General features: G+C 42.9%; 1 protein-coding gene across 1 annotated transcript; it reads right to left on the bottom strand.

Annotated features, from left to right (window-relative positions):
• Nucleotides 1-588: 588 nt before the first annotated feature.
• Nucleotides 589-13,985, bottom strand: Jar (Myosin heavy chain 95F jaguar). The gene is made up of 18 exons (XM_070674528.1): nucleotides 13,840-13,985; nucleotides 7,297-7,491; nucleotides 6,633-6,706; nucleotides 6,416-6,545; nucleotides 6,177-6,341; nucleotides 5,609-6,021; nucleotides 5,212-5,471; nucleotides 4,934-5,091; nucleotides 4,687-4,851; nucleotides 4,203-4,426; nucleotides 3,827-4,018; nucleotides 2,768-3,751; nucleotides 2,483-2,622; nucleotides 2,319-2,363; nucleotides 1,921-2,041; nucleotides 1,726-1,843; nucleotides 1,437-1,652; nucleotides 589-1,049 (listed from the first exon to the last, which is right to left on the bottom strand). Exons 2-18 carry the CDS (start codon nucleotides 7,475-7,477, stop codon nucleotides 898-900), a joined length of 3,738 nt encoding a protein of 1,245 aa, XP_070530629.1. The 5' UTR covers nucleotides 7,478-7,491; nucleotides 13,840-13,985; the 3' UTR covers nucleotides 589-897.
• Between the last annotated feature and the right edge of the window lie 4,289 nt (nucleotides 13,986-18,274).

Genomic DNA, 18,274 nt, shown 5'->3' with positions numbered 1-18,274 from the left:
ACTATCGCTCGAGAACTATCATTTATCGCGTAAAAACTTTAATTAAAATTAAACTCATCTATTACCGTATTTACTTAGATTGTGATTATCGATATACTCTATTTTTTCTTTTTTTTTTTTTTTTTTTTTTTACATTGACTATGTTTTTCGCGAATCGAATGAGTGACGTAAATGTGAAAATTTTTCTAACAAACAACTTGTCAGTAGCTCTTAAACTTAATATAGTAAGGAACCTTCGACTATTTATAACAATTTCTTTTTTTTTTTTTTTTTTTTTTTGCACATAGTTCATAAACGCTCGTTTTTAAATTGCAAAACTCTAACTACAAAAGACAAAGCAAACGCGAATGCACGGAGAACAATTATTATTGCTTGGACGATTTAATGACGTGGTATTATTCGAGTAAAAAACACGACTTGATCGGACGACCAAATCAATCGATCGCGTCGAAAGATTTTCTCAGTGTGCAAATAATTATCTTTTTCATGTTTTTAATCTTTAAATATATTAATGTTTACTTTACGCTTTGCGGAATACTGATTAATCGGCAATTGCTAAATCGCTAGTTTTATTTAAAAAAAAAAAAGAAAAAAAAAAGAAAAGAAATTAATTCGATAATGCTTCGACGACAAAATTCTTCGACTTATGTAACCACGACGCAGCGTACAATTTGCGATAGACATATCGTGCGTGCCGCAATGAACAAGGCACCGAGAATCGCTGACGATCGTCCGTCACACGAAAGGCTACGCGAGATACGCGAAATTTATTATATAATATCGCGAATTACCGCGCCGGTTAGTTTACACGACGTTCTTGTTTTTTCTTCTTTTTTTTTTCTTCCTCCGTGACATGACGCAGCAATCCAATTCCATCGTGCATCCATCACAGCGTCTTCACTTCCTACGATCGCACGAAGCTATGTACGGCTTGCCGCCGTATTTTTCCCACTCGCGGTTGAATTCGTGCTCCAAAACCTCTGCGCCGCGTTTCCTCGTTAATCCAGTCTCGTCCAGACTTAATTCGCACATCTGCATATCGTCAATGCCTAGGAAAATAAAAAGAAATCTTTTTGAAATAAAAATTATACCGGCGGTCGTGAACTTTACCCTCGACGCGTAAAATGTAATAAATTAACGGACGGCAATAACACTTCTGGCAAGGATTTCTGCAGAAGTAAAACTTGCTTGGGCAATTGTATTTTAGCGCCCGCGGATAAATGTGGGAAATCGCTCCACGGAGAGTCGCGCTTCGTTTCATTTATCTTCGTTAGCTTTATTTATCGCACAAAGCTAATCGCTTTGACCCAGCTGATCGTTATTCGGTTTCAAAATGTAGTCCGCGTTCCAGACCGATATTTGCAATGCAGAGAGAACGCTCGTGTCGGCACGAGTAACTAATACGTTGAAAGACAAAAGCGACGAGCAGAGCTCACCTGCTACGAGGAGGATGGGCGGCTTGTCGGGATGAAGCTCCATTTGCCGCGCCACGTACTGCCCGTCGAAATGTGCGTACCACCAGCCCCGCTTACCCCCTCCGTGGGTGTTGTCCTGCTGCCCGGCTGCGGAGGAACGGACAAAAGGGATCCGAAAGTATCTCTGGGAAGACTCGACTATCTGTTGCTTCAGCGGCGTCCTCGGCGTTCTCGCGGCTAAAAAGTAACGATCATTTGATTGAAACATCGAAAATCGAACGCAATAAGCGTTTAGAACTGCATTATTCACCCTCTTCCATGATAGACTTCGGCGCTCGCTCATTCTCGTCCATGATAGTCCTTCTGCGGTTTCTCGCCTTCCAGGCGTGGTACACCTTCAGCCTGCGATGGAACTCGTGACGGCAGGCCTGCAGCAAGCGATTTTCTCTTACTTTTTCTCTTTTACAGGCAAAAAGTTGCGGTCACTCGATTGACGTATACGTACTTCAAGTAGCTCGATATCGCAGGATGTATTGATTGCGTCCCGCAATTCCGAGTACTTCCATTTGGACAAGTCGTACTTCTTGTTGCTCATAGCCGCTTGTTGGTTACGCACTTGCTCCGATCTGCGTCGCGTGACAGATACTTGTGAGAACAGTACGTAATCGCGATTTCATAATACTTCATCATACTTTACGGAACGGAATACGCACTCATCGCGTTTTAAGTCTACGGGAAAATCATTTGCAAGCTAAGATTTATGAAATCATGCAGTTTACAGAGATCTAAGTATCATTTCTATTTTGTTCTAATTCTTAGACCAGTATTCATAATTTATTTTTATTTCAAAATCATGAAAAGGGGAAATCTCATTAGTCTTTCGCACGAGAAATTATACGATACCTTATTAGCCTGTTGTTGTTCATAGGCGCGCGTACGTCAGAGCCACTGCGTCAATTTAAAAAATAAAATATGTTATTTTTTATTTAATAAAAAACAATAATATTAAAAAAATTATTTATACTATTATTCGGGACAATTGCGTTAATTAATAAGAAAGGTTTTACCTTCGCATAGGCGGTGGAGAGTCTTCGACTTGTCCATTCGATTCCTGAGCAAGCCTGACCGCCAGCTCGTGATCTCTCCTTTCCTGCTCCAGCAGTTCTCGAAACCGACTCTCTTCCATGGCTTCCTTTTCCAGTTGCGCCTTTAAATAATACACATATAGAAAATAAGAGAATTTTTTAATGGATATTAATTATTGTTTAACTAAAAATAAATTATTAAATTAGAATTAAACATAAAATAATAATTTAGGTTTTTGCCTGACCATGTGACAACTAAACACAAACCTGAAGAGCAGCCGCGGTCTTCTGATCCTCTTCTTCCTGCTTTTTCCTCTGCTTCTCCTCGATCTTCCTCCTGGCTTCCATATCCAGCTTTTTCCTCCTGTTCTCCTCCTCTTCTCTCTTCCGGCGTTCCTCTTCTTCCTTCCGTTTTTTCTCCAACTCGAGCTCCTGTTGAATCTTTCGCAATCTCGCTTGCTCCTCCGCAACCTTTTGTTGTTTCACCATGTCCTGTAGAGTAGCCATTTGCTTATTCACCTGGTTCACTAAGGACGTGTAAAGGCCGTCGATCTCCGTTGGTGTGATTTTCGGGTTGTTCCGAATCTTGCGTATGGCCGTCTCTAGGTCGTCGTCGAGCCTTTTCATGTCTCGCGTTGAATTCTCTCGACTCTTTAGTTGACTCACGGTTTCCTCCATGCGTGTCAGTTGCTTCCGCAGATTCCTGATTTTCATGATACCGCGGATGCGCGGCCGATGCTGTTTCCTCGCGATGTACATGCGCGCCGTTTTCTGCAGTACGATCAAATGCTGTCGGCGATAAATAATCTTATTCTTTAGCTTGATTACCGAAAGCGCGCAGAACTGCAGTTTGTTCCAGCGCGACTTCAGCAGCCACTTTTTCACGTTGGCAATCAGCTTGCGTAGATTCTCTGGGTCGGACCGCATAATCCGATCAAATTCCGCGAACTTGCCTGGCTTGAAGAATACTCGAGTGATGCCAAACTTGAAGTCTTTCTGATTTAGCTTTAAACTGTGCAGCAACGCTTCACAGAAAAATCGTGGATCAAGCTTGGCGAGCTCCGGTGGTAAATACGACTTATACATATTGTACAGCTCGTGGAAAGGCACGCGGCTCGGATACCCGTGCTCCATCAACTCGAGAACCGACGTCATTCCCGAGCAGCGCAGTTGGTTCATGATGCTGTTACCGTCGAACTGATGTGCCACCATATCACTGTTCGGCTTGATGCACCTTATGAAGTTCGTTCCCTGAAAAAATCGACGCGAGTGTCGTTAAAACATCCAATCAAAGCTCTGCGAGGTCGAAAAAATACTCATTCTCACATTGCTCTTCAGCTTATCCATGAGTTCGCCAAGCTGCGTCTTGAATTTGCTGCCGACGCTGATGAAGGTGAGCTTTCCTTTCTGCAGCGAGTGACTGGCGAACTGCGTTCTGAGAAACTTATTACCACTTTCTTGAATCAACCCTTCCAGAGAAGCGTGCAACGCGTCGTTGTTCTTTTCAATGAACTGATTCTGTGAGAAGAAAACGTGAATTTACAGTTACAGTGTGTAAATGTAATACGGAAAGTTCTTCAAACGTAAAGACGCAAAGTGCGTGTAAAGGAAGTCCAAGAAATATTTTAAAAAATGCGTAACGCCGGTTTCCATGCGTTTACGATGGTTTTTGCGTCGTTTTGCGGGTAACACGTCGCCTTACCGTTTGATAGCAAACACCGCCGGCGTAATGGCGAATCACGAAGCCCTCATCGTCTCGTAATTCCCGATGAGCCTTCAATCGTGACGTTCGCGGCAAAGTGATGCGGAAATGACCGCTCCACGCGCGATGAACTTCGTTGGTGAAATGCGCGAAGCTGTGAGTCGGCAGTTTCGATTCTTCGTCCAGCAGGCTGAAGATACCCGTATTCTTCGACTCGATTAAATCTGAAAGTTAGCGTGACATGTCATTTATCTTCAAAATCCACAAACGGAAGTGCCATTTATCGCTTTTATTCGCGATCCCAATAAAGTTTAGGAAAAATTTATTTAAAAATCGACATTGCCGTTTTTCAAAATTTTTTTTTTTTAATAATAAATTAATAAATTTATATTATTAAGTAGTTGCATAATTTTTTTTAATTAAAAAAAAAAATGTTTAAAAATAATTCTACAATTTTAATCAGAGCAATTACAATTTTACGCACCGATGCAATCCTGATTGTCGACGTACGAGATTTTTGGGACGTTCAAGGCCTCTCGGGCGTAAAGCTCCTGCTCGTACTTCAGAATCCGCTCGTTAAAAAACTGCTGAAGTTTCTCGTTGCAGTAATTTATACAGAACTGCTCAAAGCTGTTGACCTTAAAATATTCTATAAGCACGAAGAAGAAAAATTATCGCAATTTATTTTCGTGTACACCAACGGAAGTTCGTTGATAAAGAATAATTCTCACCGAAACCTGCGATGTCCAACACGCCGATGTAGTAACTTGATGCTTTAAAGGGTATACTCTTGTTGATCCGCGAGACAATGTGGTCGAATAGTTTGCTGTAAATGGCTTTGCTCAGAGCATCTCTAGCGTTATTGGCTTCATAAACCTTTAAAGGCACCCTATCGCAATTTAAAAAATTATTAACGTTGCATCGTTAGCGTTTGAATCGTAAAATAGTTTTAAGAAATCCATTTTTAAAGACCATAAAAAAACATTTCTTAAAATATTTGCGCACTCACATAATCACTGTTCCCTTAATTCCACCGCGACTGGTTTGCATCACTTTCGAGACCAGTGCTTGTCGCAGCTCTTCAGGGTCCACTTCCAAAAGTTTCGCGGATATCGTGACCGCCTTATTCGAGTCAGCGGTTATCCTGCAGCCGCCCTTCGTGTCTTCCGGGTTGTCTTCGAATGTGATATTGCCGAGATGAAGCACGGCGGCTACCATCGTGTAAATTTCCATACGTTCGGCGTCCGTCAGGCCAAGTCGCGTGAACGCCTTCGGCACAATAAATATAATTAAAAATCTAATTAAATAATAATATGAAAATATAAAGTATAAATAATTGCCAAAGGTTTTAAAGCTTTTAGATTATTGCAGGTTATTAGGTAAAGAAAGAGATTCCACCAACGCACTTGATCGATGGCGTTGAAGCCTTCAACGTCGTCCAGAATCGGATCATGGAGACTGCCCTTCTGTATCTGATCACGACTCTTTTGTGCCTCGTTTAACCGTTTTTCCGATCTCGCATTGCAAAAGTATTGAGTGCAGCCATTCCTCAGATAATGAAAATCGTCTGGCCGGGTAATTCCCAATTTTGCGCGGAGATCAGCCGGCGCACCAGCGCACATCATATAGAACACATGATAGTTGCGCTCGTCCGGGCTCTGCAAGCACACCCTGGACTTCTCCAGCAAGTAGTGGGAGATGTATCCGCCGACCACCTGACATTTGGCGTCGAAGTGCACCTCCATAAACTTGCCGAAGCGTGAGCTGTTGTTGTTGCGCTTTGTCTTCGCGTTTCCGAACGCTTCCAACACCGGAGTCGCTGCGAGATAATTATGACAAATAATTACAATTATTAATGTACGGCAAATAATGCGACGCTATTTAAGTTTGCTCAATAAATGATTATTAAAAAAAAAAAAAATTTAGCACGTTTTTATTATTTATTTTACGTCGACAAACAACTGTTTTTCTCACCATCAAGAATTCTTTGCTCTATCGGACCGGCCGTTGAACCCCAAAGATCGCAAAGATATCGCAGGAGATACTTGGTCGACTCGGTCTTGCCCGCTCCCGATTCGCCGGACACGATGATGCTCTGAGATTGTTTCAGCACTTTCATATCTCTGAACGCTTTGTCGCCTGTAAAGATAAAGGAAAATAACTGTGAACTCTCGTCGGCAGTAAATCAACCGTGAAAAAATGGGGGGTCGTACCAATAGCGAAAACGTGCGGTGGCGTTTCACCCAAGGACTTTCCCTGATAGGATTTGATGGTCCGCGGCGAGTAGAGATCCTTCACCTCGTAGTACGGGTTCACGGCTATCAAAATGTTGGCGACGTAGGTCTGAAATTCGACGGCGGATTAAAAGTCGTAGAAACTACGATCGCACGAAGCGAACGGCACGATCTCGTCGACGCCGCGATTACTCACGTATATTCTGTCCTTGAAGTAGCGGGTGCGAATGTTATTCAGCAGCGTGGCTTCGTTCAGGTACATCAGGGCGCCTGGGGACAATAATTTAGAGAGGAAAAAGAAGTGGTGACAAGGAAGGAAAAAAAAAATCAGTGAAAGCGCCTTTGCGAAAGAGGGAAAGTCGCGTGAGAAGTGAGCGTGACCGCGTGATCCTAATCTCTGATATATAAAATAGACGAAACGCGCGAGTACGTCACGGTGTAGAACAATCAGGGGAGGAATCGCGAAATAAACGGGCGTTAACGTTATCTTTTCACTCTGTTCTTTTACTTCCCGTAGACGTTACATGCGCGCAACTGTTTTGCATTTGATAACTTTTGGCAAACGAATTTGCGGAGGTATTTCTTTAGAATAATTACGGACATTACAAATGATTGAATAATTTCGACATAATATTCGGTGTAGTTTTTTCATAACGCGTTAACTGGCACAGAGGTGAGATACAAACACAGATCCAGCCGGGCGATCTTGCGCATTTTTGACGTCACGGTTCTCGTGTTTCTTTCCAGTGATTAAGTAAATAATACGCAAGTTACAAAAAAAAAAAAAAAAAAAAAAAAAAAAGAGAGAGAGAGAAAGAAAGAAAAAGAGTTTATTAAGGTCCAGAAATATGTATACTTACAATTATCCTCGACATCTTTGGTATATTCGCCGGCGGGATACACTTCGTCCAGCGGACAGGTGCGCTGCGGATACTTTGGGTCGAGTGGCACGATCAAGGCGTCTCCGTCCACCATGTCCGTGAATTTTCCGATGATAAAACCCTCCTGGGGGTCACGGACCCACACCTGTTGGTTCTCCATTCCCGAGCTTGACTCTGAAACAGGCGCACGATCGAAATGACATACAGACAATTCTCTCTCTCTCCGGCAGCTGCCTTAGTCTTCGTTTTGAACGGTTGAGAGAAAGCGCGTTAGCCGGAACGTTTCGTATAACATAAATCGTAATTACAATGTGAGAAATACGCGTAAATTATTTATGAGAAGTGTCACTCAGTGTGTGAACAATTTTAAAATTAATACGGTGTTTTTCTAGAAATCGAAATTCTTCGTATTTTAAAGAATTAATTCTTCGAATTAAAAAATTTTTTTTTTAATTAAAGTTTGAACAAATAATAAAATAGTGTTGATTAGACAAATTGAAATATATCTAAGAATTGCAGAAAATGGTGGTTTTCTTCGATATCTTCGTTGAGGGAAAAATCGATTTCGAATTAAGCAAAATAAAGAACTCTGTAGTCAAACAAACGTTCGGTGGTTTCACGAGAGTTATTCGCGAACGAAAGCGTTGAAATTTGCAACGAGAGCAACCGTTTCAAAGACGATCGGATCCGTGTCATTGTCGCCTTTGCGAAACGGAAATTCTCGACGACAGCATTTGCTGGCGCAGACACTTTCTAGCCTTTCGAAGAAATTCCCGGCGAATGGATCGCTAGTCCGACTTCCGGTGCTTTTCTACGTATGCTGAATGGAGATTCCCAGCAATTCTGGCAATTCTTGGTCTCGTTTTAAAAGCGGCGCATTATTGACGGAAGAAGCAACAAAAGTGCCGAGGCGATCAATAAAGATTGAGAATTGCTCGCAGTTTAAACAGCGGGAGACCGTCTTCCGAGACAGAACCTCTCGAGTCAAACAATTTTAGATAAATAATTTCGATAAAAATCGTATCGACATGCTATCGGAACATGAACTCAAAAATAAAATACGAATTTCATTACGTTCGGCGGGAAAAATGCTTTATGATTATTTCCGCAATAAAACCTTTAATTTTTTATATTTTAAATAATATTAAAAATATCTTCGATCGTACTATTCCAATAAAATAAAAAATTAATTAATTATACATATATTTTATTAAAGAGATTTAATTTTTATTTAAAGTGTAGAGCATTGTTTCAGCTATCTAAAAATACGTCGGCTGGGAAAACGAAAGTTCATCATTCTGGGACATTCTGTACATGCGCGGCGTCATTTCGGTGGTAGAATTTTATAATAATGACGGAAGCGAAAATTTATCGGTTTGAAAATTGACCGATAAAAACTGGCTTCGCGCTCTTTGCATTGCGATGAATCTATTTTTTGCACGAATACAGGCAGAAATCGAAATGCCCGTTTCAATTTATCGCTTATCACAACGTGCTATCCAGATAAGCGCGTGACGGTAGGCACGACTCCGAAATAATCGTCGTTATTTATCGCCTAAACTCGCAGGTGCTCCGCGTGTCTTTCTACTTCTTAAAACAGCGGGCACTACAGGATTAGATTTTACTTGATGGTATCTTGGCTCGTATCACTAATGTTTCAAGAAATTACAACGTGAAATGACAATTCTTTGAGTTATGATTTTCATCATTAAAAAACGCTTTTGAAATTAATTTATCTACGCGTTGAAATACCGACTAAAAAACGACTCGGCAAATTTTTCTACTTTATTATATTTATAATTAATTCAATTATATTTATTATTGGAAATATAGAATTTATAAATTTGATGGTAGTTTTTTTTTCCTTAATATAGGCAGAAAATTGAGGATTAATTTTTTCTTTCGAAACGACGTCGTCATTCCTGGGCTCCTTAATTTTCATCCTGTCAGCCATCGCGCGGAGATAATTTTACGATTGCGTAACGCAATCCTGCCGACGATTTTCGAGCGCAGCTCGCGCGGCGGACACGCTTCGGGGTTGCGCAGGCGGTCGTACGCGATAAAATCACGGGCACAGAACGACGTCGGGATCGTCTCGTCGTCGCTCCGCGTGTTTCCCGGTGTCGCCCGGATTCGACAATCCGACGAGCGCGATCAAAGGTCGTCACGAGCCGCTGCGTCTCGCGTTTTACACGCGTCGTCGACGCGCCGCGACAGAATTTCAAAAAGGCCGTCGTGCCCTTATCACCGATGCACTAAACCTGTCGCATTTGCATGCAAATGCGTCCGATATATGCGACGCTTCTACTTAAAATCGAAAAAAAAAAAAAAGAGGTGAGCATCGCGAGATTCTAGACATTCTTTATTTTCAACTTCACCGTTTTATTATTTGAATCTTTCATTTATCTTTCTTACTATCTTCGATTCGTTATAGCGCGCGCCCGAACGCTCTGCTGATTTTGTTCTCCGTTCGAAATTAAAATGGATTATCCGAGGCGGGCTTTAACAGAGCGCGAGACTCGGTATCGGTATAATGACGGGATAAAGTCACTTTGAATGCCCGCAATTTTGCCCGATATATAATCCCGCGATTACCGCGTCGGACGGCAGTCGCAGCTGCTGGGAACGGCGCGCGATCTGGAAAGCGCGAGAAATTGCCTTGTTCCTTCTGTCATACTCTCCCGTGCGTCCCGTTAGAGATATCGTAACGGTAAAAGCCAGCGGTAAATCCTTGCATCGATCCGCAGGACATCGCGGCGCGCTTTGGATCGCGCTAATCCACGGAACGAATTCGCGGCGACGGCGAAACGACGGCGGACCCCGAAACGACTCCTTAAATCGATCGGGATCGACGCGGGCGAATAACGTTGCGACACGTCGCGGCGTCTAAGCATGCTAAGGAGCAATTTTCTGCGTTCCGAGAGATGCATCGCGAAGAAGAAGAAGAAGAGGAAAGAGAAAAAGAGAGAGCGAGAAAGAGCGAAAGGAGGAAGAGAGAGGCGAGGAATCGTCCGCATCGGTTCGTTCACCTTCTTCTACTATATAGCAGAAGAAACCGTAACGTCCAGATGTTGCGTCCGTTTTCCTCCTCCCCCTCTCCGCCTCCCTCGTCATCTCGTTAACCCTTTCCTCTCCTCTTTCTCTTTCTTCTTTTTTAATTCGCGGCAAGGCGCGGTGGTATCGATCCCTCGGCCTGAGTACTTGGGGCACGGCGTCTTTTCTTCCGCCCCGGCGTTGAAGAGATCGCTCTAGCGCATTGCATTGTTCTCGGAGCGAGGCGCGGCTCCTCGCGATCGTCGCCGTTTTCGAGGACAAGATCGGCCCCGCGAAGACAATCGCGGAGACAATCGATCCTGAGATCGCGGCTTGCGTGCGGCCGCGCCTCACGTCGACACGCCGCACAACGGGCCCTTAATCCGTCGGAAGGGCCGATCGAATGGGAATGCAAGGGGAACACGAGAGGAAGCAGGAAACGGCAGGTGGGGCCGACATACCGAAACAGGGAGACACGCGTGAGCGCCCACCGAATTTACCGCGTTTAAACCGGCAGCCGAAATAACGTTGATACTTTTTTTTTTTTCCTCTCTGAAAACGGATGCATATCTACAATGTTTTTCTTTATTATTATTTAATGCAGCGGCAGGATTGTGTAAATAACGCAGATTGTACCGCGATAAAAAAAAAAGTGTAATTACCTTCGAATAATATATTCAATAATTTATACTTATTAATTCGAAATTAATCCTGTTGCTGAATATTTCCTTTTTCGTTGCAGAAACAACACGAATTTTTTATTTCTTTGGTTTGTTACGTGAATGCGATTAGGAGATCTCGGATCATGGCGTTAAAAAAAAAAATAGAGTACAGTGAACAAAGGAGTTGTTAAAATGCAGAAATTCGTTCCCGAGAATTAAGCGAGATCGTTCGTTTCGTTAATTAACTCTCGCAGGTAAACGATCTGATTATAATAAATTCATGACGCGAGTTTCATGTTTCGATCATAGCGAGGTATATATAGTCGTCATTTCACGTCGTTTAACGTTAATTGGAACAACCTTCGCGCCACCGCCGTTATCAAGAGCGTCTGGTGATTAGATCGAGTGCAGTGGGTCGAGCTTTCGGTCCCGCGGTCACCCATTTGCATCGAGTTCCGCTCGGCGTTTCGCAAAATAGCCCAATCATAACTTAAATCCATTTCGGAATATCGGTGACAAGTTCTCCGACAATTAAAAAAAAAAGTATAAATTATTAATTGTGGAAATTACAAAATATTAATATAATAATATAACTATATTACAACAGCAATAATTAATTATCGAAAGCCTTTTTCAGTCCGATAGTTCATAACTAACTTAGATTAATGTCGCACAATATCGCGGATATTATCGCTGCTTCAGCTGCGTATTATTCACTCCTTTGTCACCGAGCGGCAACTTTTTTTTTTTTTTTCCAGTCGACGACGCGGCGCCTCGAGGTGTCGCAGGTGCCATCGGCAACGTTTAGTCAGCAAAACGGCCGGAAATTGGTCCCGGTCGTCTGCCCCGCGGCCGGAAATGTGCAAATCTTTGCCAAATGATTTGGTTCCGCGTAAGAGAACCGATCGACAGCGGCGCGATATAAACCGACGACGCGATCCGCGTCTAAGTGCACGGTGATCAAGAACCGCGAATGAGTCACTGGCGTCTTCGTCTCGCACGGCAGCTCGCCCACCTACATCTACATATATGTATAGGGATCGAGCGATTCTTTTTCCCGCGGTTGCGTAATGCGATTCGCGTCGCGTCACACGCGCGCTAAAAGGATCTGATAAACGACGTCGGAGCTCCTCGCGACGAGGAGGAAGGGGAGAGTAATCTCGATTCCGCAGACTCACTTTCGCCGCGGCGCTTTCGCCTAAGGAGACAAGGGTGAACGTTCTATCTCCGATTTCGTCGAGTCTCGCGAATGTTATCGGAACGCGTGTCTTCTCGCTGAGTCGCTGAAATCAAGATGGATCGCTCGAGAACCTTGGGACCGATGATGAGGAAAAACGGGTCGACTTTTCTAGCACGATGAGCAGCGGGGAAAAATTCCGGTGAATCGCGAGATTGGTTTAAGTGATCCTCGTTAAGGACCGCAATTAACGCGACGCGCGGCATGAATGATTAAACGCGGGGAGAACAACACAGCTCCGTGCGCCGTAATTGTGCGGCGACCCGATAAGAACCATGAGATAACGCGTAATTAGGAATCCCGCGGTAATCGAGGCAATCTCCGGAGCACGCCAGAGCGCAACAAAATCGCGACACGTGCATACATATACGCCTAGAAAGCAAAGTGCGAATGTATTCAGCCACAGTAGTTCGCGCCGATTCTCATCGCCTTATCAGAAAAAAATTCCTCTGCGCGTTATCGTCTCGTTATCAGGCGCTTTCGTGCGTTCAAGATGATCTTTCTCGCAGCTCGCTCTCTTCTTTTTTTTTTTCCGAAGGGGGTCGTTGCGAAAATCCCGCGGGGAAACGCAATTACGGTTTTGCAAGGGTGTAGCCACCCATCTATTTCGCAATCGAAACGTTTCGCGAGCGAGGCGTATCATCGTGCATTACGTGCGGCAGAACGCGGGTAATTTTTCTCTCTTCCCCCCCTCGCTCGTCCCGTCCTCTCACCTCACCTACAATCGCGCCGGGATTGTTTTACGAGGTGCACGTAGCCGCTTACGCAGGTTCACACACTAATTCACACGGGCCACGCTTTTGCATTCGCGCTGCACCTGCCGCACCGTTCCACTCTCCTAATCACGAACTAGATAAACCGGCGAGCGCGCGCGGCGAAGTAAAAAGAACGCGCGATATTTTTTTTATTTTTTTTATTCCGGGTCCTCGGCGGCGCAAAAGCCCGGCGCCATAAAAGGGACACGGTAGCGCATTACGTAAAACTCGCGTCTGCGATTATTCGCCCCGCGTTTTCTATTGTTCGCCGAATGGTAACGTGTCGACTTTAATTGTTTTTCTTTTTCTACTCCTCGCTGCGCTACGTCGTTATCTTTCGCGGAAACGCGACGTTCCTAATAAACGAGCGAGGACTCGATATCGCGTACGACTTTCAGCGTGATTCTCACTGTCGCACCCCGGAAGTTCAAATTTGTCCCGCGTCTACTTGGAATTTGCTTGGGGATTATTAAAATAAAGGAAGAGAGTAAGGTTTAGCTGCATTGTTTCGCGTCACGTCGACCGTTCGTGTCTCGACACTTGAGGGGCTTTGATACTCGTAAGCGCGATCCGGCGTCCGATTAATTCAACGATTCAACAGCGGTCTCGTTATTTCTCTCGTCAAGCTTATTCTTGGTCAAACAATACATTCGGGAACGTACATAACGTGTGTATACACAAGGGCAGTGCCGCCGGTTACACACCTGTCGGGGATACAATATCTAATGTTCATCACGTGCTTGAGCGAAGATCAGCTTCGTGTGATCGTAGTTCGACGGCTCGCGGACGGTGAGTTTCTCGCAAAGAAAACACTTCGTAGGGCAGGTTTACTTACCGTCTCGCCGTGCGAGGACAGTTAGTCGGCTGGAGCGGAGCTACACGAACGGCACAAAATCCAGCATGCAACTGTCGGCGCGACTCCAGAGCGAAATCGACGTGCCCGCTCGCTCGCTCGGCGATCCACGGCCGTTTCCGCCGATGCCACGCGGCAAACAGCGATCGTAGCAGACCGTAGATCGCGGTACCACCGTTGGTACCACCCTCACTTTTTGTTAAATTTACAAGATATAAGTAGTTTTAATTTAATAAATATGACGATTAATTAAAATTAAATAAAATGATATATCTGTCAATTAACTTTTATCATTACTTAAATTGTAGGTGACGGTAGACTCCAACAATAACGTCAACCGCTACAAGCCGCCACTAACATATCGAGCAAGTAGTAAAAGTTAACGAGTCGCTAATTAATCGGTATCACATCGGTAGTACGTCTAAATAATAAATTCAATCATATTTTACAATAAAGCGAAATAGATAACCGTTTTATTTTTTAACGCAATAAAAATATAAATTATTGTCATCAGTTTTACTTTGTCGATATTTTAATGTTTGGAAAATGACGTTAATTATTACCGAGAGCATGTTAGTTTATCGAATGTTGGTATTTTAATCAATACGATAATTTTTTTATACCTAATTTGAATTAATTTTTTGTTTATGCAGCGTTAAAAAATAAGTAGAGCGATGAAGATATAAATAAATATTATTATCAGCAATCGAGCAATGTTAAATATGTTTTTTTTTTTCTTTCATCGAATATTTATTACTTTAGATATCTGCGATTAGAGAGTTGAGACACGGTTTATTTATAGAAATTCAGTCTTTTTCTTTTTCCTAATTATTTGCACCCACAATTTTGGATTTATTTACTTTTCATGTTGTGCAGTTTAGAGTTATAAATTGTAAAACTTTAAAAGAAATTTCGAAATTACTTATATACGTTCTAATTGTTCGAAAGGCATGTTCAGCGAAAGAAGCGTTGACTTATCATTATCTTGATTCCTCAAATGTACTTTACTTTGTACAATCTGGTGTGCACGCATTCAAATTGCACATGCACGTTTGATGACGTGTATAATCAGCGGTAAACCCCCGATTTATTTTCGTCAAGCAGGATAATATTATTTTTTACGTTCATTTTTTAATCTCTTCTTTTCGATCTCTTTCGTCTAATCCGTCTCTTTACACATTTTAAATAAATAATGATCGAGCGGTTCCTCGAAATCCTCGCAGAAGCTGACACGGACGGAAAATAAACTACGTCCCGTTTTTCTTTTCTTAAAGAAAATCAATTGCGGCGTTACGTAATTAAATTTCAAGTTAGTTCAAAGCAACAAGCTCCGGCTAGCAACAAGAAAGGCCTAATCGTCGCGATTACAAATTTGATTGTGAATTAGTTGGACCGAGACAAGAATTTTCGTCGAGATAATTTTCGATGCCGATACGCGGATAAGAAAAACAAAGACTGGCAGGTGGTAATCTTGTTTTTCACTAAGTGATTAATATTTAATTTAACAAGAATTATTTTATCGCCGGCTATCTTGACCACCATGGTCTCAGATGGCACGCAGTCAATTAAACATGACGAACAAACATGTATATTGTTTGGTAAATGATCAGAATCATCGACTCGGCGTGATAACGCGAGATCGAAGAGGCGATAGAGCGAGAAATAGTTCGCTGGCATTGAACTCTCGCAGTTTCACGATTTTCACAATCGAATGGCTGGCACGTTCGCGATCTCGCGCAACTCGGCGCGATTTTTCTCGACGCTGGTGAAAGCCACGTGTATCTGAAACAGAATACCTCGCGTTCGTCGCAGCGCAATAGAGATCCTTAAGGATTCTCTTTTTTCTAATTTAAAATATTATATATTTTAATAAATATTAATTAGCTAAAAATAAATATGGTACAGTACGTAAAAACTACTTAGAAATTACAAAATTAGCGAAAGATGGCAAAGATGGTTCATATTTCTCGTCGCTCAATTTTGTGAATCGTTAAAGTGACAAAGCGCGCGATGAAAGAGGCGATTCTTTCTTCGCGGGTTTTTAACGTGGCCCGTCGTTAGTCATCTCACAATCAGTTATAATTCACATTATATCGGGAATGCAAACATCCGCCGAGTGGGTAAAATACACGGCGACGTGTTTTTTATTTTCGTCACGAATATTTACGGGCGGTGTACGACGAGGACGAATTTACGCCGTGGATCTACTTGCGATCGAAATCTTCTGCAAATGAGGTAATGTAAACCAATTATACTTTAACGCTCAACTTGTTTCATTACGGACGATAACCGCGTGCACATCAGATACACGCTCGTTTTGCGTTGCACGCATATCATTAGCAGACGTTGCTTTCTTGACGTGATTACGTCAGATATTCAAATTCGTAATTAATTACGTAATTGCGTCCGCCAGAGAGCGGAAAGAAACTGCGTGGAACAAACGCGTAGGAAGAATCACGGAAGCGAACAAAAGTGCCGACTTCTGATGAATTCTGACGAATCCGTGATGCACAAAGTGAGTGAATTGAAAGAAGAATCGATAAATCGGTAAAAATATATTATGCGTTTTGCCAAGTTAAACATGTTTTAATATTAAAATTGTATTTTTAAACATTTTTTTTTGCAGTCGGAAATTTTCACATTTATATAAAAAAAAAATATTTTTTTAATTTTATATATTTTAATAAAAAAAATTTTTATTAACTTTTTTTTTAATTAAATGATTAATCGAAACTTTAACTCTTGATTTATAAGAATGAGTACTGCATTTCGCAGTAATAAATGCATTCTCCATTTATTTAAATCTCTATAATTTTTTTGTGGCTATATTTAGCCTGATAAAAAAAAAAGAGAATAATACGTTGACGGTATGGAATTTTGCAAGGACACAGCGCAAAAGAGAAAATATTAAATAAGTTAAGCCAAAAGGTAACGAAATCCCGGCAATAAGCAGAAAATATTCGTGTCGATTAAACTAAAAGCATTCTCAATTCTGGCGAGAACGATACGATTTACGATTACGATAACGTGTTAAGTTTTGTTACTTTCGATAATTTTGAGCGTTTCTTCACATTTCTAAGAAAGAAAAAAGCATAAACAAAGCAGGAAAAAAATGGAAATGTTTTCCATTACTTATCGTTCAACTCGGTTTACTCAATGTCGACATAATTGTACGAGTGAATAATTAAACACGCGTATGTTTTATAAACGTGCGCCATTAATCATGCTAATTAGAATTTACGTTTAATCAATAAAAATATATAAACACGCGTAACGATAATAAAGCGCGTGAAATTTCCGTTTCGCAGTCTTCAAATACGCAGGTAACGCGAAAAGGACGCGACGGCGGTGCGAAAATAGTTTTCATCCGGTTATCTCTCCCATACGTTGTGTAATATAACGCATTGATAAGCGGGCATATCTCAATCAAACACACGCCTCTTATGCCACAGAATCATCGCCCGTAGAGCCCGCGGCGAGAATTTCTTTTCCCGCCCGCGCGGGAATCCGTGAAAGCGCGACAATTTCCTCGCGTTTCCCCGCATTTTCGCGGGGAAAAGGGGGCAGGAAAATCTCGCGATAAATAACGCTTTGAGGAGAGCCGAGATAATCATATGCGAGAGATACGGCCAGCGTTATTCAGCATTCCGGGCGATTATTCGATCCTCGTTAACTGCATTCCGTAGCTTGGATGCTCTCTTTCCTCTGCCTCCTCCATCCGTTTCGTGCATTGCGTGACTCGCAGTCGGGATAAAAATGTGGCTCTGATTAACGTTAACCGATACCGGCTGGGAATTCGCGGAAACGCCGCCGGCGAGATTCGCGTTAATCATCGAACAAAGTTAATCGAAGTTGGGGAAAATCTCCGGCGCTTTTTCCCCACCACGAAGTAACGCCGAGTGACCCCCGTTGGAGTCCTCTCAGCCTCTTGCTCGTGCATTCCATCCGTGATCCCTTCTGCCTCTTTAAAGTCGGCGGGACGTCTTGGCGTTGCTACTTCGCGTCCGACATCCTTCGGTATCGCAGGTTAGATCGACCGGGCGGTCTGAGCTTCTCGCGCGCTTTTCGTGCACGAGGAAAACCCACTCCGTACGAGCTAATTGCTCGGATCGTTCCGACGCCTCGCGGCTTATCGGGGACTGCAATTCGAGTATTTCGCGCGAGTGCGTGCTGATTCACGGATCCCAGGCGACGGCGCGTCGTCTATTGACGGTCTGACATCTCGCCGATAACGAAGCCCATCCATCAGACATCGCTTGCCTTCGTTTCGATCAATTACCGCGATTACATGTGACACTACGCAGCGACGTTCGTTATTCGTTAATACGACCACGTTCGAGAAGTGGCTGGCGACCGGCATTCGGCGCGTTTCTCGGACCAGTGGAACGCCGACCGTTGAAAGCAACGCGACGTCTAT

The sequence above is a fragment of the Cardiocondyla obscurior genome, linkage group LG02, assembly GCF_019399895.1.
Source record: "Cardiocondyla obscurior isolate alpha-2009 linkage group LG02, Cobs3.1, whole genome shotgun sequence".
Classification (NCBI taxonomy): Eukaryota; Metazoa; Arthropoda; class Insecta; order Hymenoptera; family Formicidae; genus Cardiocondyla; species Cardiocondyla obscurior.
Note: the sequence above shows the minus strand (reverse complement) of the source record. Positions and strands in the feature narration are given on the sequence as shown.